Source organism: Camellia sinensis, chromosome 6, assembly GCF_055761805.1.
Source record: "Camellia sinensis isolate YWXY chromosome 6, ASM5576180v1, whole genome shotgun sequence".
Taxonomy (NCBI): Eukaryota; Viridiplantae; Streptophyta; class Magnoliopsida; order Ericales; family Theaceae; genus Camellia; species Camellia sinensis.
In genome coordinates, this window is record NC_138966.1 from 109,596,989 (window position 1) to 109,620,162 (window position 23,174).

Below are 23,174 nucleotides of genomic sequence, written 5' to 3' on the forward strand. Positions count from 1 at the left end.
TACAGTGAGCATGCCCTTACTTTGTCGGTATATGCAGATGGATTGTCAAGTCACGTGACTTGGTACACAGTATTTGCTTTACTCTGTTTTTTCATTCTAGTGACAACTCATACCTTGTTTGTATATGTGGGATTGTCATGCAGAGGCATCTGTCTAAAGCCGTTCATAACCAACTATATAAACAACTAAAGGTGAAGACACAACCTTACAACTCATTTCGCCCTACGAAATTATCATTCATTTGTTTTAAAAAATTAGCATGGCTACATGGTTCATGGGAGGGAGTGGGAATCACAGAGGTGGTAGGAACTTGCAAAGGGGTGACAGTTCACGACGAGGAGGAGGAAGACGAAGTGGCGATGCTGAAGATGAAACACCATTTCCTTTGTTAGATGCCTCTTGTGCTTATCATGATAGGTTTGGAAAGCGACATTTTGTTATGCCCAAGTACTATCGAGATCCATCTGGTTTGGTGGAGCAACCATCAGATAATCAAACAGGATATGGTTTAGCAAATGCTAGACTTCTGAAGTGGCTCGCACTATTTATAGAGCGAGTGCAAATGGAAAGATTATGTCAGGAAAATCGACTGAAGGTGCCAAAAGCACGTTCTGTTGAGACCCAAAAGGAAGATCCTGATAATGTTGATCGACTATGTGAAAGACTACAACGTGAGATTTCTCAAATGCGTCGTAGGTTAGCCCGCGATATGCAGCTATACATAGTTAAGAAGGATGCGGCTATCAAGGGTATCATGGAGGATCCTGAGCTTGTCTCTGACCCTGAACTTTCGGATTATTCAGACTCTGAGCCACCTACCGATTTAAGCGCGAATTAGGTGTTAATGTCTACACTTCGGCAATATTAGATCATGCATTAATATGTAATGTTTGTGTTAGAGTAAGTGTTTCCGTAATGAGTTTGTCAGCTTGTCTGGCTAATATTTGTCTGTCTAACTGATATGTTTATCTATGTATTGTGTGTTTAGTTCATGGTGTCCACAATGTATTGTTGTCCGAGACTTATGTCTGTACTACATATGTATTTTTGTGGGAGACTTATGTGTTTTTTCCTCAAGGTTTTAGGAATTACATTATCACCTTCTAACTCAAAACAAAGACAACAGAAAAAAAAAATTATTTAAATGAAAACGGCTTTAGTAAAGCCAAAACAAATTTCTGAATAACACATTCTAACCCAAAACAAAGACAAGAGAAAAAAATAAAAAATAAAAAACTTTACATGAAAACGGCTTTAGTAAAGCGAAAAGAAATTTATGAATTACATTATCACCTTCTAACCCAAAACAAAGACAACAGGAAAAAAAAAATTATTTACATGAAAACGGCTTTAGTAAAGCCAAAACAAATTTCTGAATAACACATTCTAACCCAAAACAAAGACAAGAGAAAAAAATAAAAAATAAAAAACTTCACATGAAAATGGCTTTAGTAAAGTGAAAAGAAATTTATGAATTACCTTATCACCTTCTAACCCAAAACAAAGACAAAAGAAAAAATATATATATTTAAATGAAAACGGTTTTATTAAAGCCCAAACAAATTACTGAATAACACCTTCTAACCCAAAACAAAGAAAAAATAAAATAAAAAAAAATTTACATCAAAACGGCTTTACTAAAGCTCAAAAAATTTATGAATTACATTATTACCTTCTAACCCAAAACAAACACAAGAAAAAACAAAATAAATTTACTTTAGTCAAGCCAAAAAAAAATGCTGAATTACACATTCTAACCCAAAATAAAGACAAAAGAAAAGAAAAAAAAATTAACATGAGAACGGTTTTAGTAAAACAATTGTAACCCAAAAAATTATTCTGAAATACATTATCACCAAAACAATGACAACAGAAACAAAACCAAAAAAAAAAACCAAAAAAAAAAAAATTACGCTAAAAGCGTGGTTCATAATCACGATTTCAGAAGAAAAAAATTTTGGCCAAAAAGCGTGGTTCGAAAGAGCGAGTTCAGAAGAAAAATATTTTTTGATAAAATCATGGTTAGGAAAAGCGAGTTCAGAAGAAAAATGTTTTTTTGATAAAATCGTGGTTAGGAAGAGCGAGTTCAGAAGAAAAATGTTTTTTGATAAAATCGTGGTTAGAAACAGCGAAGTTAGAAGAAAAAAAATTTGGTTAAAATCGTGGTTTGTAACAGCGAGTTCAAAATTAATTAAAATCGCGTTTTGTAACCACGATTTCTTAATCAAAAGCGCGTTTTGTAACCACGATTTTAAGATTTCCCAACTTCCACGCGAGAGAGGCGTATATGTGTTGAAATCGTAGTTCACAACCGCGATTTAGCCTATTTTGAGAATTCTTTCCAAACTAGACTTAATTTGGAAATTGACTTACTATTTTGTCTTATTTAGGGAAATGCCCCTTAGAAATGGGTTGTTGAAGAGAGAGTCAACAGTTTCGGGCTACTTATGGGAGAGAGGCACTAGGTTGGCTGCATTTCATAATGCCTCCATCTACTATTTGATCTTGTTTAGTTGGGCTTATTTTTAACTTATTTCAGTTTTTAGTTTAATTTAAATTATTTTGATATATTTGGTTCAGCTTAACAATACAGTTTATAATTTTTTTGTAAGTCAAAAATCAACTTATTTTTTAAATAGAAAAGAAAAAGTTTAATTTGTAAGTCAAAAATTAACTTAAGTATACAATTATAAGCTATAAGATAACATGTACTTATAGGATGCCTTTTTAATAGTGAAATGTATAACCATTTTAAACATATTAAATAGTGTTTTGAAAAACAACCATTGACAATATCCATTAAACTAATCAAGAACTTTCTAATGATGGAATTATTTCAAGAAGTCAAAACATGAGTAGTTGGGAAAAAAATAGAAAATAAAACAAAAATAGGAATTAAATTATTATTTGGGAGAATTTAGATTTAGGCCTCGTTTGGCAAGAGGCTATTTTAGCCAATTAGCCAAAAAGTTACTAAATTAGCCAAAAAGCCAACAACCCATACCAAAAAGTCAAAGATTCTCTTTTCTCTCTACTTTTTGCACATCTTTTCGTAATTAGTCAAAAAGTCATCCCAAACATACAAGTTTTTTTTACCTACCTTTTTAGCCAAATAGCCAAAAAGTTACTAAATTAGCTTGTTCCCAAACGAGGCCTTAGTTATAGTCATTTGAAAAACTAATGAGTATTGAAGAGAGACCCAATTTGGTCAGAAAAATCAGCACATGCAAGTTTGAAAGAAAGCTGAGCGAACGGTGAATTTTCTCCGCAAATAAGGCGGTGGGTGTCGGCACTTTAATTTATAATGTTTATAAATTTATATATTTTTGTAAAAGTTTTTTAGGAATTAAATAAATTTAAATTAAATATTTTCAAAACTTAATAAATTCAATTGATAGTTCAAGAACAAAGAATATAACTGAGAGGTGAAGCATTTTACTACATAAAAAAGTAACAATCTTTGTGGTGTATAATTTTGAGTATTTTTCTACATAAAAATGACTTGCTTCCCATGCATTGCAATTAGTTTTGGTCAATTACTTGTAATTTTTCTTATATAAAATCAGAGTAATTTTAATAACAATAATACAAAAATAATTATATTCATATTTTATTTATTGTCTTATGTGTTATAATTATATTAATAATATATATGAATAGTGAGATTCATTAAATTAATACAATTATATTTTATAAAATAAATAAAATGTAATATACAAGATTGTTTAAATAATACAATCAATGACACATTGTTGATTGATTTTATTATTATAAAATAAATAATGTTATATGCACTAATTAATGTATCAATTGATGATGTGACATAATTTAAAAGATTTTTGATATTTTTAATTTGTATAACGAGTAGGATCAATAATCATGTTATAACTAATGTTGATACACAAACTAATACACTAATTAATACATATAACATCATCGTTATAAAATATATAGACAAATGTGTGTTGAATAAAGAGAGTGGAGAGAGAAAATGAGGATTTTGGGAGAGTGAGGGTGGTGTGATGAGAGAGAGTCAAGTTCCTCTGCTGCAACACTTGCTCTGAGCTCCGCAATTTACATGACTGTCAGCGCTCCTTTCTATTTACGCCACCTCTTTTGTTCCCCCAATTACCATTCCTATCTCTATCTCAATTATTAACCAACATTAATTATTAATAAATATTACTTTAATTTTTTATTTATAAATTTATACATTTTAATCGCCTTAACTATAGAAATATATCATTATCATGTTACTCATTATTCAATTATATTTAGATAAATTATACTCATTTCTCATGAAATTTAATAAAAGTACAATTAACTTCATAAACTTAACATAATTATACTAATTTATGGTATAGTAAATTTGAGCCATCAAATCTATACGGCAAGTAGAGATATAAACAAGCAAAGATAAAAGATACAATTTAATAAAAAATACACAATAATATTATTTTTCTCAATCATACGACTCACAAATTATTAATAAAAAAATTAAATTTTATATGAATTAAAATATCAAAAAAGGTTAGTGAAATTATATCAAAAATATGAAACTGAATTTTTACTAATCGCAAGAAAAATAAATGTAATTTATTAATTTTTTATTTTTTATTTCACATAATGATTGAGAATATATTGGAATAAGTACAAAAAATGGCTACATCAAAGGAACACAACATTTATGAAAAATATGGAAGAACAACTTTAGGTCTCCTTGACCAAGACAACAACATGGGCGTGGAAAGGCTCAAAAGGGACTCCATTCACAACAATACATGTAGAGGTGCTACACAATGAAGAAATGAGACTGATTTTGGAAGAACATCCAAAAAAAAAAAAAACCACAAGTCACGACAAGACAATACAATACAATATAGGCTTTGTAGAAGGAAATCACAATCAGATGAACTCCAAATGGAAATCACATTCACTGGGTTCGTAGAAAAGTTTTCTATTGTGAATTCTCGTGATTCAGTTCATCAACGCATCCTTGTCAAAATTCTGCAGATGAGCCTACAACAAACTATTAGGAACATACACTCGAGTACACCTGAGATGTAATGGACACCACTCTGATAGCTAAAGAGTAGTAGATATAACCTCTCAAATGTACACAATCAATTAACAGAAGAAAGAATGCGTTATGGGTAACACAAATCATAACTTGTTGAAACCATATACCACCAAGAATAAAGATGATAAAGCAAAACACAAATTAAAAGACCCCCTCAACACAGCCATGCACATGGATCAATGATAACCTGTACTGCAAATCCATTATGGCATTCAATCATATAGCCAAAGAAAGGCTCTTTTGGGCTCCAATGTTATGCGGCCTTATTTCCCAAAAAGCGGCCTCGTATGCTTCTCCAGGGAGGATAAAAGGCAAAGAGATCTCTCGAATCATCAAGTCACCGCAAAATGGGCATTCACAAGCTATGGCATCATCCAATTGTGAGCGTATCTGTACAAGCAAATTCACTATGTAAGACGCTACAATTTATGAATCACTTAGCAGCAGGGTATGAAATTTATTCTAGAGTAAATTGGCACAAGAAAATCAAATGAAATAATGCTATCTCATTTACAAAAGCATTTGAAGCAAAAATCCATCATTTTTATTGAAATAAGAACAAGAACACCATTATCATCATTTACTTCACCACCAACTGCAACCTGTGAAGCAGAGACACCTCTTCGGAGGTCACATACCAGTAAACGACACATGTTGGCCAAGAACACACTAGGGGCATTCTCTATTTTTAACCCCTTTTTTTCAACTGAAATAGCATACTCAAGGTTGATAAATTTGATGAGAATAAATATTTGATACAGAATAAATATATAATATTAAAAAATATGACATATAACAAATATATAAATTACATGGTTTGCATGTGTCGTCAATGCGTCGTCTCCTATGTTTTATGAAAATTCGTGTGTCTGTGTCATGTCACGTGTCTGTGTCCGTGCTTCTTAAACTACAACCATCAACACATGGGTACCACAACTAAAGTCTTTTATTTTACTTCCAAAGTTTTTGAATGCCAACAAACAGCAACAATTAAAAATGAAAAAAATAGCAACAGGAGAAAAACCAAGGGCTTGAGAAGGAAGCAACAAAAATGAGTACACGACTTTATGGCAATGTTCCAGACTTTTTACACAACAATTAAATTGACTCATCTCAAAGGCAGTGAAAAACTAAATAGAGTAGAATAATGCATGTTGAACATGAGAAGATTTGACAGCAGAGACGCATTCGACACCAATTTTGAGTTGCTTAAACACATGAAAAACATCATAAGTACCTTATCCGTTGGGGTCATGCTAGTTATGGATTCCTCCTCGGTTAAGGTACCATTAGACTCCTTGGATTCACCTCCCAATAAAGTAAGTTGCTTTTGAAGATCCAGTATATATTCTGCCTGCAACATTCATTTGAAGGAAAAAGTACAGAAAACAAAAATTACGCAAAAGGGACTTTGTTTACGAAATTACACTTCTAACAAAACATAACTCTAAATAGATTCACACAAAATTAATCAAAAGCCACTGTAAAAATCTATTATATATTGGAGGACATACACATGGTTAGAATGTTAAAATTTGATCAGCTCAACTCAGAAATGGAAACAAGCCTACGCAGAATGATTTTGGGATGATGATATACTAAAAACTTCTAAATAAGTTCATATATGGGAGTTGTATCATCGGGTTTCTGAATATGTAACCTAGGCCTGTGCAAATAACCAAACCAACCGATCAACTCATTCAAACCGACGAACCGATGGAACATTGGATGATTTCGACTGCTGCTACGGTCGGCTATGAGTTGTAAACTTTGTATTTTTCGAATTGGCGATCACCCAACGGATTGAAAATTAGAAAATTCGTAAAAACCAAACCAAGCGTATATCTTATATATTAAATATATATTTTACAGGTGTCAAACTATATTTGGTTTACAAGATTTCACCTTATCAAATTTGTTGGTCTTTAAGACACGTGTTAGCTACTATGAAGCACGGACACTGACACGGACACGGACACGGACACGGATACGGACACGGGACACGGCAATTTCCAAAAAATGGGGACACGGACACGGCAGGGGACACGGCGATTTTTTTTTTATTTTTTTTATATATATATATATATTTTTATGTGTTATTATGTAGATTCGTATTACATTCATTCTAAATCAAAATTAACAAACACTAATATAGTACCATTAATTCAATAAATATAAGAAAGGCAAAAGATTCAACATCCAACAATAAATATAAGGGGAAAACATCCAACAATATTCTTCACAAAAACACTAAATAAGAGACAAAGAAGAAGAAAAAAAAGAAAAAGAAAAAAAGAAGTAGGCCTTTCAAAACTTCAAGTAGATCCAATTTCTTGTACGTCTTCATCATCATTAGCATCACCACCTTTTTCTTCGTTTGCACCTCCATCATCTGTAAACAACACAACCTCCATCTCAGGTTCATCAAGTGACAGATTTGCAACCTCAAGCATTCCAACATCATCAAATGAATCAAATGTGTCGCCCGCAATATCCCATAACTTGGTCTCTCCTTCATGGTATTGTGGGGTTCTCCTTGATAAAAGACGGAGGTTGCTATGAACAAAAACCAAGTCCTCTGCACGTTGGGGTGTCATCTTGTTTCTTCTCATTGAATGGATAAAAGAGTATATACTCCAATTCCTCTCAGCACATGATGAAGAAGAAGGTTGCACAAGTAGCCTTAAAGCCAAAGATTGAAGAGTGGGTGCAGATGCACCATGAACAACCCACCAACTATGAGGATCCATATCACATCTATCTCCAATGGAATCAATGTCAGCAAATGGCCCCTCTTTTGTTGAGAACTTAGCATACTCCAAATTTGCTTTAGTGCGCTCCATTGGATCATCAAAGAACCTTTTCAAGCACTTTTTTCTCTCAAGACAAACCTCCTCATCCCTATGTGGGGGAACTCGGCTTGGATCCTCATGAAGCCACACATCACTATAATACCTAAAATGAAAAAAAAGTACTACTCATTATAAATGTGAAAGAATAATATTAAACTTAAATTAATAAAAATAGTAAATTGTGTTGTAATCACCTTGGATTCAATGAGTGTGCCAAGCAATGAAGTGGTGTGTTGCTCTTGTTCCACCGGTCTACAAGAATCTGATGTACTACATTATAGAATGTAGACTCATCTTCTAGTCGCTTTCCTTCATGCTTATATATCACCATCTTCACTTTTTCTATCATTGTATCCCACATGTCATATACTAAGTGAAGAGAAGGTCTATCGGTGTCACAAACTCTAATCATGTCATAAATAGGAGCAGTAAAGGAAAGTATGTGTAAGAAATAATGTATAGAGAAAGAGAGAGAATAAATTGTATGTATTATTATTGATTGATATATTGATATATTACAATGATTCATGATTCCTATATATAGAAGAGGGTGAGTGTGTAGTAGGTAAGGAGTAGGTGAAGTGGAGGTGGTAGTGGTGTAGTGGGTTAGGTTTAGTGGAGTAGGTGAGGTGGTAGTGGTGTAGTGGGTTAGGTTTAGTGGAGTAGGTTTAAGTGGGTGAAGTAGGTGATAGTGGTGTAGTGGGTTAGGTTTAGTGGAGTAGGTGAGGTGGTAGTGGTGTAGTGGGTTAGGTTTAGTGGAGTAGGTTTAAGTGGGTGAAGTAGGTGATAGGTTTTAACAGCCCCCCGCAAACTCAAGGGGGATAGGAACTAACCAACTTGAGTTTGGAGAGAGTTACAAAATAAGAAAATACATAAAAATAAAAGAGGATAGGTGACACTGTATGGTCGTGTCAGACCATTGGTGAAGACACTGGATGGTGGTGTCATAACGTTGTAGAGGACACTGTATGGGGGTGTCATAACCATGTAGAGGACACTGTATGGTGGTGTCATAACGGTGTAGAGGACATTGGATGGCGGTGTCAGACCGATGTAGAAGACAGTTTATGGGGTCATGTCGGACCGTTGTAGCAGACAATGTGGTGACAGTTGTTGTGACAGTTTACGGAGTCTTGCTGGACCCTTGTAGAAACTAACCGGAATCAATGTCGGGACAGTTTACAGAGTCTTGTCGGACCCATGTAGAAACTAACCGGAATCAATGTCGGGACAGTTTACAGAGTCTTGTCGGACCCATGTAGAAACTAACCGGAATCAATGTCGGGACAGTTTACAGAGTCTTGTCGGACCCTTGGAAAAGCTAACCGGAATCAAATGTCGGGACAGTTTACAGAGTCTTGTCGGACCCCTAAAAAGTCGCACCCTCAAAAGGTGTGCCCAATCTTTCAAAAGGCGTGCCATCAAAAGGCGTGCCCAATCCATAAAAAGACGTGCCATCAAAAGGCGCGCCCACTTCATCAAAAGACGTGCCCGACAGAAAGCGTCGAGCCATCAAAAGGGGCGCCTGACACGCGGCGATGCACGTGATTGACAGAGCGCGTGTCGGCCTCGTCGTCTCTGTCTTTATAAACCAAAGCGAAGTCTGAGGCTTGGAAGCATAACAAACCAGTTGAAACCTCTTCGTTCTCTGTAACATTCTATAACCAACCCTTCTCTGAAACACTCAGCAACCCAAAAACATGGCTTCTTCTTCCCGTTCAGCTACCCAGAACATAGCCTCTTCTTCCCGTGGTCTGCTCACTCTCTTTCCCGACCTCAACGAGTCAACAAGAGAGATAACTGGTGCGGTGGCCTGTGAACCTCAACCAAACACCTCTGATTTTGCTCCGTTGAACTTTCCGATGCGGTCTGTGGAGCAAAGAATGGCAGTGCAGTCGGATGTGGAGGCCAATCAGTATACCTTGAAGTCATGTGTGGAAACCATGACTGCGGTTACAAATTTGTCGAACAGGCTGCAGAGTAGGACAAATGAGGTGCAGCAGTTAAACGCCCAACTGGCTCTGCTCCAACGCATGTATAAGGATGCGCGAGCAGAGATAAGTGTGCTAAAGGCGGAAAACAAGGAGCTGAAGCGGAAGGCCAGTTTTATGTTCCGATTTGGAGGGCCGCCATATGCTGCAGTGGAGGAGCAGGGATTAGTGATCATGCCCAGTGGAGTGGGAAACACGGAGGCAACACCGGCAAGGGCCGCCCAAGATGGTGGCAAGAAGAAAAGACCGGCAGAATAGGCGAGAAGAAAAATCCCACTGTTCCGATTTGTGTTGGTTGTGTTTTGTTTTGTTTTGTGTTTTTTTATTTTTATTTTTTTTATTTTTTTATTTTTTTTTTTATGGTGTAAAATGCTGATCGGGGTTGATCCCCGGCATGAAGAAATGACAAGTTTGTAAAATGTTGTTGTTGTTTTTTTTTTTTTTTTTTTTTTTTTTTTTTTTTTTTTTTTTTTTTTTGGGAGTGTTTTGTTGAAAAAATAAAAATAAAATGAAAGAAAACAAGGGAAAAAGAAAATAGATAAAAAATATTTATAGATGGATTATATGAAAAACATCAGTGCGATTGTTTCAAAATAAAGTGGGGTATTTAAAAAAGAGGAAAAGTGACTTGGAAAAAATAAATAAAAATAAGTGATTTTTGAAATCAAATGGAGGAGAGAATGAGTGGAGTATGGTAAGGGTTTCATCCAAAGCCAAAATTCCTGCAGTGAATCACTTCGCAAATCCTAGCATGAGCTTTTTCTCTTTCCAGGCTTATTCATGAATTTCCTGGTGATTTCAAGAGCCTCTGGTGGCATTGTGGCAGAGAACACCCCAACCTGGATTTTGGGTGGCAGCAACTGAGAACACCCCAACCTGGATTTTGGGTGGCAGCAACTGAGAACACCCCAACCTGGATTTTGGGTGGCAGCAACTGGAAAATATCATAGATCTGATTTTTAAAAACCTCGTGACAGCATTTCATCAGCTTCATCCAAGACAAACATTTTGATGTAAACAGGGCGAAGTGATTGTCTCCGCAACATGTCAAACACACGACCAGGAGTACCAACAACAACATGAACCCCACTGGAGAGAATGCGCTGATCTTCGCGCACACTAGTCCCTCCAACACAAGCATGAACCTTCACACTTTGCTGGGCAAGTTCAAGAGTGGGTGGAAGAACCAAAGCTTGGCACTCAACCAAGCTATAATCTAGCTGCTGCAGAATTCCAGTTCCAGACTGTCTCGTCATATGAGGTGAAGAATTCTTCTCCATCAGCCTCACACATGACTACAGTTGCACAAATCTTTGTTGATTTTATCAGCGGAATAGGTTGAGGTCCGGCGGGCGGCTAAGGTGAGGTTGCCGCCCGCCGGGGAAGCGAAAATACTAGGTTTTAAACCAGCTCTGATACCATGTAAGAAATAATGTATAGAGAAAGAGAGAGAATAAATTGTATGTATTATTATTGATTGATATATTGATATATTACAATGATTCATGATTCCTATATATAGAAGAGGGTGAGTGTGTAGTAGGTAAGGAGTAGGTGAAGTGGAGGTGGTAGTGGTGTAGTGGGTTAGGTTTAGTGGAGTAGGTGAGGTGGTAGTGGTGTAGTGGGTTAGGTTTAGTGGAGTAGGTTTAAGTGGGTGAAGTAGGTGATAGTGGTGTAGTGGGTTAGGTTTAGTGGAGTAGGTGAGGTGGTAGTGGTGTAGTGGGTTAGGTTTAGTGGAGTAGGTTTAAGTGGGTGAAGTAGGTGATAGGTTTTAACAGTATGTAGTCAACTTGATCCCACCAAAAATCATCCAATAACTTATCCTTCACAAACTTGGCCTTGCCAATATCATCATCCCTATAACAACTCCATTTGTCACTGATTACCATTGTTTGGAGACCTTGCTTTATCAACTTGACCCTCTTAAGCATGACAATAGAAGAAGCAAAGCGTGTCTCGGCAACTGAAAGAAGTTTCAAACTCACAAACTCATTGTACATTGCCAACCTCATGGAATGATTACAAATAAAATTCTTGATCATCATCACATCACCCACAATCTCACTAATCCAATTACACTCTTCAAATGCAACTGAATTATTTTCCACATTCTTGGCAGCACAAATATTCTTCAAGGCAAGATTGAGGGTGTGCACAACACAAGGAGTCCAAAAGATGTGAGGAAATTGTGCTTCAATTAGGTGCCCGGCTGCCTTGCAATTTGCAGCATTATCTGTAATGACTTGAACCACATTTTTAGGCCCAACCTCCATAATTACTTCCTTCATCAAGTTGGAAATAAAATATTTGTCCTTTGTTTCCCCTGAACAATCAACCGCTTTAAGAAACATAGGCCCACCTCCGGTAACAGCCATAAAATTTATTAATGGTCTTCGTTGGGAATCACTCCATCCATCACTGACTATACTCACCCCCTTCTCTCTCCATGAGCCTCGAATAGGATCTAACAACCTATCAATGTTTGTCCTTTCTTTTTGAAGCAATGTAGTTCTCAACATGTTATACCCAGGTGGTACATATCCTTGTATGTTGTTATTTGCAGCAAAAGTAAATGCACTAACATAGTAAGGATTTCTTGCCAAATGAAATGGCAAGCCTGCTGAATAAAACATTCTAGCTATCTCACTATTTAGTCGTTCTCGAGCACCAATGTTAAATGCTTTCATAACAGGGTTACTACTACTTCCACTCCCTAAAGCAGTTGACCTCTTCCTTTTTGATCCATATATCTCCTCTGGTTCATTAAAACATAAACCTAATGATGCACTTGAACTAGGAGGAGGCAATGGGACTTTCTTCAACCTAGAGTTTTTCAATTTCAACTCTGCTTCTGCAATTGCCCTCTCAAAATCTGCTTTATCCTTACTTGTTACTTTTGGACACACTTCTATCCCCTGATTTTTAATTTGCATCAAATGGGCTTTTACCCTAGTGTATGAACCTTTACGTGTAACCCGACAAAAGTTACATTGAAAAGTATAATTCCCCCCCTTTGCACCAGATTTTTCTAATCTAGTCACATATTTCCACAGTGGCTTATCATCTTCAGCATCAAAGGCAGATGGTGTGTTATTGGCAGAATTTGAACTAGACATTTTTCCTATAAATTAACATTAACATTAGAAGGATAAATAAAAAAATAAAAAAAAAACAAAAAAAAAGAGCTTAAATAGAATTTAAATAAAACAGAATTTAAACATATAATTAAAAAAAACAGTCTCATCTAAATAAAGAGTTTAAATAAAAAAAAACAGAATTTAAATACAGTTTTATATATATACATATATATAGACATATAATTAAAAAAAAAAGTTTTTACATATATATATATAAACATGTAAACAAATAAAAATAAAAATAAAAAAGAGTCTTATATATAATATATATCAAAATAAAAAAATATAATAAAAAAAAGAGGCTTATTAATATATATCAAAATAAAAAATAAATAAAAAAAACAGTATGTTACATATAATATATAAACAAAAAAACAGTATGTTACATATAATATATAAACGTAAAAAAAATAAAAATAAAAATAAAACATAAACGTAAAAAAAAAATAAATAAATAAATAAAACTAAACTCAACTCAACTCATCAGTCGAAAGCTGAGAGTCGAAAGCTGAGAGAGAGAGAGAGGGAGAGAGCGAAAGAGAAGGAGGAGGCGAAAGAGAGAGAGCGAGAGACGCAGAGAGAGGGGCTCACCTCGAAGACGACTGGATCGACTGATGGAGAGACTGAGGGCTGCGATCGACGTCAGAGGCTTCGATCGACGTCGGAGGGCTTCGATCGACGTCAGAGAGCTGCGATCGACGTCGGAGGTCTGCGACTGAGAGACAGCTTCGATCAACTTCAGAGGGCTTCGACAGAGAGAGGGGGCTTCGACTGAGAGAGAGAAGGCAGGTTTGATTTTTCTCTTTTTACTCAGTGTCGATTAGGGCTTCTTTTTTTTTTTTTTTTTTTTTTTACTTTATAAATATTATACTTTGACCCCAAATAAATATAAAAAATTCAAAAAGGAGCCCCGTCGTGTCCCATGGCGTGTCCAGAAATGGACACGCGTGTCCCCTCCGTGTCCCTGCCGTGTCCCCTTCCAAAAAAATCATTAAATTAAAGGGACACGCCATCTGGCGTGTCCCGTACGTGTCCACGGCGTGTCCCCGTGTCCCCGGCGTGTCCGCGTGTCGGACACTGCTACGGCATCAATTTTGGAGTGTCCATGCTTCATAGGTTAGCTATTCACAAAATAACTTTTATCACTTTTATTATTTCTTTCATTCTCTGTCTCACAGATCTGCCAAACGTCTCATCACCTACCCTAACCCCTCATTTCTCTCTCTTCAAGTCACCTCACAAATTAATACTCACCAACCCTCATCAATTTGCATAACTCTCTCCCTCATCCCTAATGTTCTTCACTCTCTAAACCTGTTCTTTCTCACCCCCATCAGAGATCTCTCTCACTTGGATCTCTTTCAATTCTATAAGCAATGGTTCGCATAGCATATTGTTGAACTGACGGTGGTGAGGAATCGTGTTGGTTGACCGACGATGATGATGAATCATAGTGGTCAACTGGTGGTGGTGATGAATCATGTTATCAATTCTGATCTCCCTCATACCATTTATCTTTCTTTGGTCTCAAATCTCGCTACCCTACGATCTTCTCCCTCGAAACCCCATCACAAATCTCCCCTCAAACCACTGCCGTTGTTGGAATCTTTGTCTACATCTTAACTCTATTTTTTGTGTTGTATGCATATGTTGTTGAAACCGACCTTAACCGACCGCTGATTTCGGTTGAGGAAAGATGCGGTTTTGACTCAGAATAGGTCGAAATCGGTTGAGATAAACATGAACCTGATACGTTCGGTTTGGTTGATGGGTTTAGGGTGAACCCCACCCAACCCAACCCGTGCACACCCCTAATATAACCACATTTTTCTTTTGATCTAGTTAAGGACATAGTCATATCAGCTTAATCGGCATATGCAGAACTAAGATTTAAAATTGTATCACCGGTGCCAATTTCATACTTATGTTCTGGGCTGTAAGAGGGATGCTATGAGCCCTACTGGATAAGCTTCTGTTTGGCATTTGTAAGACAACCAAAACTAGCTTATAGGCCATATGATGACTAAATCGGGCTCACCTCAATGGATACATGACCTTTGCACTGGTATAATGAGTATTAGTGATACAAAATGCAAGATTTACGGATGCAATACGAATTTATTGTCATTATTTTAAAAGGTAGAATGCATTTCAGACTTTTTGTTCAAGGATTCGCCTACACCCAAGGCAAGGAGGCCACTAGCAAAGAGCCACCCTCCCCCCGGGGGAGCAAGGGTTGAACAATGGGTTATCATATGCAATTCTATTTCCCATCTGATGACAAAGTGTTAAATTAGTCACATTTTTTTTAATCAATTTTAATAAAACTATTTGTTGTCAAACTTTCTAATTTTATTTTTAACAACCACTGCAAACCAAATTTGTTGTCGGCCACCAATGTTGCTTTAGTATACCCCATCTTTGAGGATATTAACTAAGTTCTAAGTGGTACATCCATGCTGGCAACAGCAAGAGCAAGTACCAAGTATAGTTAAGCATAAGATTTAAAGGATCTTGATACCTCCTACTGTCATGCATTGCCACTTTAAACGTGAAATTACTTAAAGCAACGATATAAGGATCAACACCCAATCAGCTTTACAAATATACATAAATGTATATGAAATCATTCTAGAACTTACTTGATCTCGGTTGGTACACCTTGTGACATGGGCAATCAGGCATTGAGCATGGAAGGCATGTCCACATGGAAAGACATAGAAAGGGGCCATTGCACCTACTGATGTATAACCCCTAGCCATCCGATGGTCCCAACCTGCAGTTAGAATCTTCCTCTGACAAACCTGAAATTCGCAAGTGATAAACAGATGCAACAAGTCAGCTAATGATGAAAGTCAACTAGATATGATGACAAAGGAATTGAAACAATAATCAGGTGCAGCGGGGGCGGGGGGGTTGTTCCTAAAATTACCAATTGTGCGGTAGAAGTTCCTGTTGCTCAGTATAGTACTATAAAATTACTCAAGCCAAAAATCAACCTACTTGAAAGAGAAAATAGAAAAGAAAAAATATGTCTAAAATGAACACAAATAAAATAGACAAGTTTTTTTACTGGGAGATTCCTAACAAACTGGTACTTAATGAAATAAAAAATAAAAAATCCCGAGGAACTACTTGGAGCATTTCAAAGGCTAGCCAAATTAAAGTAAAAGATTACATTTCCAATCTCTTGCAAATAATAGTTTATCAGAAGAAAATAAAAAACAAAGCAAGATCTATAGCAAATAACATCAGGAATATCGTTACCCCACATTCCTCGTCACAATCAATGACAGCATATCGTTGAGCAAGTGCACTGATATCATTTCTAATGTTATGAGCACCGTATGTTGAATCGTTCATCTCCTGTTTCAGTTGTTCAATTTGCTTCTTGTAATCCTCTAATGATGAGCAAATTACCTCCTACAAACATATCAAAGAATTTAATTGAATGACAAATGATGAAGACAGTTTAGCATATGCCCACAGGAAGCATTGGAAAAACAGTTTGCAGCATATGCATGTGGTTTGGCACATAGCCATTCAAATAAAAAGAGAGATTTTTTTCACAATGCACATACATCATAGCGTGTCAAGAAATGCCAAGTGGGAAAAACCAGGGAATCTAGAGTTGACCCTTCAGTTCCCATGGGCAACCTAGAGTTGACCCTTACCCAAGGGTAATCTATTAAAAAAAAAGAGAGAGAGAGAATGGAAAATTACAAATAAGTTGGAATTAGGAAATATAATCTCAAATCAGTGAAGAATTTTTAAATTGTAATACTGGTGTGAAGAAAGAAAAATAATTAACAAGGGGTGGAAACTACTCCTTGAATTAACCAAGCTACTCTCATCTTCCTTCTTCCTCTTCTCTCCTGCTCTTCCCTCTCCAACAATTAACACTGACCATCCCTTGCTGGCCTGGCCACCACTCCGCGACTCTGCCGTACCACCCCCAAGCCCTCCCGCCAACCCCAGCCCCTCCCTACCCTTCATGCAATTGCCACCACTAGTGCCTCCCCGCGACCCCCAGTCGCCACCACTATATGCTATACAAATCAGAACAGAAATATTTGTGATTGTTCTTTTCACAAATTATTCCTACGTTCTCTCATGATGATTCCAATTGCAGTCCCCCACAAGTGACCTAGAGAAAATGGTAGCCTAATATTGACAAACTTGCCTTTTTAATTTATTGAATACATAAAGGGAATATGAAAGCAACTATTGATACAGTTACGAAATTGATATTTTTTCATATAATGTATTTCAAAAAATATACAGTTATACAGCTGTTTTTAGACATTGCAACCTCTGAAGTTTATATGAGAAACGAGCACTTGGCACTATTATAAAGAAAGGAAGCCTATGGAATGACTAGAACATCTAGTGTTACATTGATTGCAGCACAACAATTTGATAATGTGATAGCAACAAATAAATAAATAAGAATAAAATCTAACACTCAGTATTTCCTTCCATTAAAACAAATGTTAGCCTAGTTATAAGTGAAAAACTAAGGTAAAAAAGTGTTACCTTGAAGTCATCAATCAGGGCAAAGTCCGGAAAGAAGGGCAAAATATCCTCAATTTTCAGCAGCCCGTCAGTTTCCTTGAGAAATGCTATTGCTTTTCGAATGTTTTCCCTTTTACTTCCCTTTTCTTGTTCAACGACATGTTTGGCAACCATGAGCCAGAGCTTCTTCCTTGAGTCTTCATCATCTTCAACCTTGTCCGCTTCGGCCTTAGCAAGTTTGGGGTCAACCTAGCACACCGAAAGAAGAACTCCATGAAACAACAGCATCAAAGATTACAGTATTTTAGCACAAATAACCATTAACGTTTTCAAGAACAAGCAAGTGAATAAGAAACTGTACCAAAATATTTTAAGCGAAAAAACAATTAGCCACAAGATACATCTTTAGTACATTGACAGCAAACTAAATTCCAAGCCTTTAGACACAAAGTAAGTTTGTCCATTTCTCATTTTAAAAGTATGTCTCAAGTCTCAACCACCCAATTCCTTCTAACTATTACATGATCAAATCTTGCAACACTCATAGACAAAAGAATTAAAGAAATATAAGTTTAACAGACCCATAGCAAAGATATAAGGCAACTGACAACTCATCTCAATTTCAAGCTTTTCAGCCAACCAATTTCAATCTAGTTTAAAGACTCCATAAAGTATATTGGAAACAAGGGGGAATTGGGAAAGGGCACAGATTTGATGGTTATAGAACCCCAATGATCATCCAGCCATTCTGATCTTAACTGATTGTAAAATTGATCCCATTTTGAACATAATCAGTTGCCCCACTGGCACATGAAAATGTTTGGAAAAACCCATCAGAAATTAAACTGATCATTCCAAAAAGGTGAACCATAATAATAACGATAATAATAATATTGGAAGGTTAACTGCCAAATCATGTAAGATGCTAGACAGTTGGTGATTAACAATTTAACAGCTTCTTTTTTTTTTTCTTTTTTTTTCTTTTTTTTTTTTGTGGCAAAGTACAATATAACAGTTATGTAAAGTAGAATAATGGTAACAAAATAAAACTGGTGAAATTTGGTGAATTTAAATTTTATTCACCATAGAGAGCTAATTTAGTCACATCCATACAACCAATTAAGTGAACTTTGTATCACTACTTCAACATCTTCAGTTCAATGTCCATTTACAATGGACCCATCGAAAAGCACCTGCAGGATGTGGTTTTTCCCATGTCCTCTTTATGTACACCAATAAAAACATAAAAGTTCCAGAATGAATCTTTTTCATGTGCCATTATTAAAATAGTATGATTCAAACAATCACATGACCATGTGGTTTGTAGTCAAATAAGGAACAACTGTTATTGCTATAAAGCGTACAGCTTACGTTAGCCAAACACAAGGTAATGTACGAAGAATGCCATTACTACTGAAAAGAAGGGGGGAAGGGGGGAAGAAGGGAAATCAAAGAACCAATGAACACAACCAACCCAATTGGATAATAATACTACCTGTAGAGCAAGAGCAACTGCTTCTTCATGCATGGACATCATGCTGTATATATGAACACAAGCCCGCATCCGCTTTTCCTTAAGGCAAAGGCGCAAGGCATATTTGGGATCATAGAAGAATTCAGGGCCGCTAAGCCGTCCTTTGCCAAACTTGCATTGCAGGAAACAAAGAAGGGCACTGTCATCCTCCTAATTGTGACATGGAAGGAAAACTAATATCAGACTGAGATGCATTTTAAGCATTCATTACTTGTTTTTGTAGAGGGAAAAATCATGCAATAATCTCACTGGTTATATGTAAATAGATAGATCTTAGAAATTTGTAAGATCAAAGTTCAATGTCACAATGCAATTGTAACTAGAGATTATACGTTCTCCTCAAATCCCATACAGCCTACAAATATCCCAAAAAAAAAACACTAGTTGAACTCAATTTTATTGGAACATGAGCATCTTGAACAACTGAAATTCAATGACAATACCCATTTTCCTTAAATGAGAACCATTCTGCTAATGAATCTGCAAATCTGCAAATCTGCATTTATTAAATTTGGTATTGGGCCACCTCAATTTTCAAACTTACTGGCAAGTACAAAATTCCATTTGATGTGTGTCTCCATTCGTAACATGAATATTCCAAACATGTACCAAAAGGCCCAAAACATAACAAAGACAATATCAGACATTACAAATGCAACAAAACAAATAGAAAGCGTTACTGCATTATTAAGTCAAAACATTCACAGTAATTTCCTTGATTTGGAATATATATATATATATATATATATTCAACCTATTCTCCATCTTAAATACCAGAAAAATGCTCCAAGCTGGCAATCCTAGAGTATTTAAACAAAAATCTACTTGGACACAATGGTAATCCTAAAATAAAAGATGTAAGAAAAATTGATAGAGAGAGAGAGCAAGTGAATAAATTGATGTATTATTGATTGATATCTTGTTTTAGTTGATTGTTACAATGATTCCTATATATAGAAGAGTAGGTGGTAGTAGGTGGTAGATGGAGTAGGTAAAGTGGAGGTGGTAGTGGTGTAGTGGGTTAGGTTTAGTGGAGTAGGTGAGGTGGTAGTGGTGTAGTGGGTTAGGTTTAGTGGAGTAGGTTTAAGTGGGTGAAGTAGGTGGTTTAAGTGGGTGAAGTAGGTGGAGAGTAGGTGGATTTTAACAGCCCCCCGCAAACTCAAGGGGGATAGGAACTAACCAACTTGAGTTTGGAGAGAGTAACAAAACAAGAAAAGACATAAAAATAAAAGAGGATAGGTGACACTGAATGGTCGTGTCAGACCATTGGTGAAGGCACTGGATGGTGGTGTCATAACGTTGTAGAGGACACTGTATGGGGGTGTCATAACGTTGTAGAGGACACTGGATGGTGGTGTCATAACGGTGTAGAGGACACTGGATGGCGGTGTCAGACCGATGTAGAAGACAGTTTATGGGGTCATGTCGGACCGTTGTAGCAGACAATGTTGTGACAGTTTACAGAGTCTTGTCGGACCCATAAAGGAGCTAACCGGAATCAATGTCGGGACAGTTTACAGAGTCTTGTCGGACCCATGTAGAAACTAACCGGAATCAATGTCGGGACAGTTTACAGAGTCTTGTCGGACCCATGAAGGAGCTAATCGGAATCAATGTCGGGACAGTTTACAGAGTCTTGTCGGACCCATAAAAAGTCGCACCCTCAAAAGGTGTGCCTAATTTATCAAAAGGCGTGCCATCAAAAGGCGTGCCCAAGTCATAAAAAGATGTGCCGGACATGATGGTGAGGCACGTGAGTGCCTTGGCTGGCGCGCCCGTTTGTCGTCTGGCGTCAAGTGGCGCGCGATACGCGTGGCTGCCTCGCTATTTAACCAAGGTTGATGCTGAGGCTGAGGCAGACAAAAAACTTCTGAAAATCCTCTGAAAAAACTCTTCCTTTGCTGAGAGAGAAACTCTGTAATACTCTGTAACCAACCCGTCTTTGAAACACTCAGCAACATGGCCTCTTCTTCCCGTCCAGCTACCCAGAACATGGCCTCCTCTTCCCGTGGTCTGCTCACGCTCTTTCCAGAACTGAACGAGTCCACAAGAGAAATAACTGGTGCGGTGGCCAGTGAACCTCAACCAAACACCTCTGGTTTTGCTCCATTGAACTTTCCGATGCGGTCGGTGGAGCAAAAAATGGCGGTGCAAACTGATATTGAGGACAATCAATATCTGGTGCGGTGGCCAGTGAACATGGCCTCCTCTTCTTCCCGTCCAGCTACCCAGAACATGGCCTCCTCTTCCCGTGGTCTGCTCACGCTCTTTCCAGAACTAAACGAGTCCACAAGAGAAATAACTGGTGCGGTGGCCAGTGAACCTCAACCAAACACCTCTGGTTTTGCTCCATTGAACTTTCCGATGCGGTCGGTGGAGCAAAAAATGGCGGTGCAAACTGATATTGAGGCCAATCAGTATACTCTGAAGTCATGTGTGGAAACCATGACTGCGGTCACAAACTTGTCGCACCGGCTGCAGAGCAGGACAAATGAGGTGCAACAGTTAAACTCCCAGCTAGCTCTGCTCCAACGCATGTATAAGGATGCGCGAGCAGAGATAAGTGTGCTAAAGGCAGAAAATAAGGAGCTGAAGCGGAAGGCCACCGTGATGTTCCGATTTGGAGGTCCGCCATACACTGCAGTGGAGGAGTATGGGGGAGTGAACGTGCTCGGTGGAGTGGGAAACACGGAGGCAACACCGTCAAGGGCCGCCCAGGACGGAGGCAAGAAGAAGAGACCGGCGACAGAGTAGAGAAGAAAATCCCCGCCTGTGAATGAGGTTGTTGTGTGTGGATTGTTGTTTTTTTTTTTTTTTTTTTTTTTTTGGTGATCGGGGTGAGCCCCGACATGAATAAAATGAGTTTGGTGTGCAGTTCATCTTCTTCTTCTGCTTGTTTTTTTTTTTTTTTTTTTTTTTTTTTTTTTGCAAAGAAATAAGAATGAAAAAAAAAAAAAAAAAAGGTTTCGTGGCCCACGGTTTTGTGAAAACCTGCAATGGGTTACATGATGAGGAGGATGATAATAAGAATAAAACGAATAAAAAAAAAAGTGGTGTGGTGTAAGGTGGTGGCTTTATTTGAAAGACAAAAGGTAGTGGAGGTAAATATTAAAAGAAAAAGAAAGGAAAAGAGAGGGTTTAAAGGTGGACACTGCCAGTGGAAAACATAAGGGTATTGATTAGGTGATATAATAATGCGAAAAAGATGTTGTGGTGGTGGGAGAGATATATTAAAAAATTGATTAATATTTGTGGTGGTAGGAGAGATATATTAAAAAATTGATTAATATTCCTCTCTACTCAAGGCTGCTCCTCTGCAACTCACGTGTTGCACACTCATCTCCACGTGCTTCCTTCTCCTTCCACACTTGCCGACATCACAAACCACATATAATAATCACCTAGTATGACTGAGCAGAAATCCTCGCAGCAGAGATCACAGGGTGGCATCCTCTGTTGACCACTGAGAGTGAAAAAGCTGGTTGAGAAGTTGAGTGAAGGAAGCCATCCTGGTTTCTCTTCACCCTCAGGTTCAATCGGTTTCATTTTGTACACTGCCATGGCAGAGACTCTGAAGAAGGAAGGGGACGTCATGCCAAATGAACGTGAAGCACAGCATCGTTATGCTCACCGTAGGTGCTGGAGAGGCAAGCTCATCAACAGGTTGTTCCAACTCCAAGTTGATTCAACATTTTGTAGGAATGGGTTTTCTCAGCTCTTGAAGACACTCCCCAACAGCAACCACCTGTCAGTTCTGATCACTTCTCTTCGGAATATGATGAGAACATTCTGGATGATCTCTCTGATTTAGATAGTTGGTCTAAAGATGAGGAAAATACAGATTCTTTGTCCAGTAAGGAGAAGACATTATTGTCTTTAGCAAATATGGGGTGCACAGTGGAAGAGGCTTCAATGGCTCTGAATAGATGTGGTCCAGATGCCTCAATTGCTGAACTAACGGATTCTATATGCGCTGCTCAGATGGCAAACACAACAAATGTCCGCCCACAGGAGCTACCTGATGAGCACGAGCCAAAGCCAAAGCCAAGGCCAAATCATATATAT

General features: G+C 37.3%; 3 protein-coding genes and 1 long non-coding RNA gene across 8 annotated transcripts in view; 1 reads left to right on the forward strand and 3 right to left on the reverse strand.

Moving 5' to 3' along the window:
* LOC145789102 (uncharacterized) overlaps positions 1 to 23,174 on the forward strand; it is a 249,534-nt gene that overhangs the window by 28,795 nt on the left and 197,565 nt on the right. The window lies entirely within an intron of this gene.
* The window catches only part of LOC114273333 (vacuolar sorting protein 18-like), a 38,879-nt gene continuing 20,610 nt past the window's right edge, over positions 4,906 to 23,174 (reverse strand). For all 5 annotated transcript variants that reach the window (XM_082874474.1, XM_082874473.1, XM_082874475.1 and 2 more), the window contains 6 exons: positions 19,071 to 19,259; positions 17,597 to 17,824; positions 16,328 to 16,483; positions 15,703 to 15,864; positions 6,318 to 6,434; positions 4,906 to 5,470 (listed from right to left, as the gene is read on the reverse strand). In XM_082874474.1, the coding sequence (XP_082730600.1) occupies positions 5,297 to 5,470; positions 6,318 to 6,434; positions 15,703 to 15,864; positions 16,328 to 16,483; positions 17,597 to 17,824; positions 19,071 to 19,259 (1,026 nt within the window). In that variant the 3' untranslated portion in view covers positions 4,906 to 5,296. The remainder of the gene's footprint in view (positions 5,471 to 6,317; positions 6,435 to 15,702; positions 15,865 to 16,327; positions 16,484 to 17,596; positions 17,825 to 19,070; positions 19,260 to 23,174) is intronic.
* LOC145792821 (uncharacterized) lies at positions 7,217 to 8,370 on the reverse strand. The gene is made up of 2 exons (XM_082874477.1): positions 8,127 to 8,370; positions 7,217 to 8,035 (listed from the first exon to the last, which is right to left on the reverse strand). The coding sequence occupies exons 1-2, from the start codon at positions 8,342 to 8,344 to the stop codon at positions 7,396 to 7,398; spliced, it is 858 nt and encodes a 285-aa protein (XP_082730603.1). The 5' UTR covers positions 8,345 to 8,370; the 3' UTR covers positions 7,217 to 7,395.
* Positions 10,345 to 11,699, reverse strand: LOC145792823 (uncharacterized). The gene is made up of 2 exons (XR_014332755.1): positions 10,800 to 11,699; positions 10,345 to 10,762 (listed from the first exon to the last, which is right to left on the reverse strand). It is a non-coding gene; the product is annotated as an uncharacterized LOC145792823 (long non-coding RNA).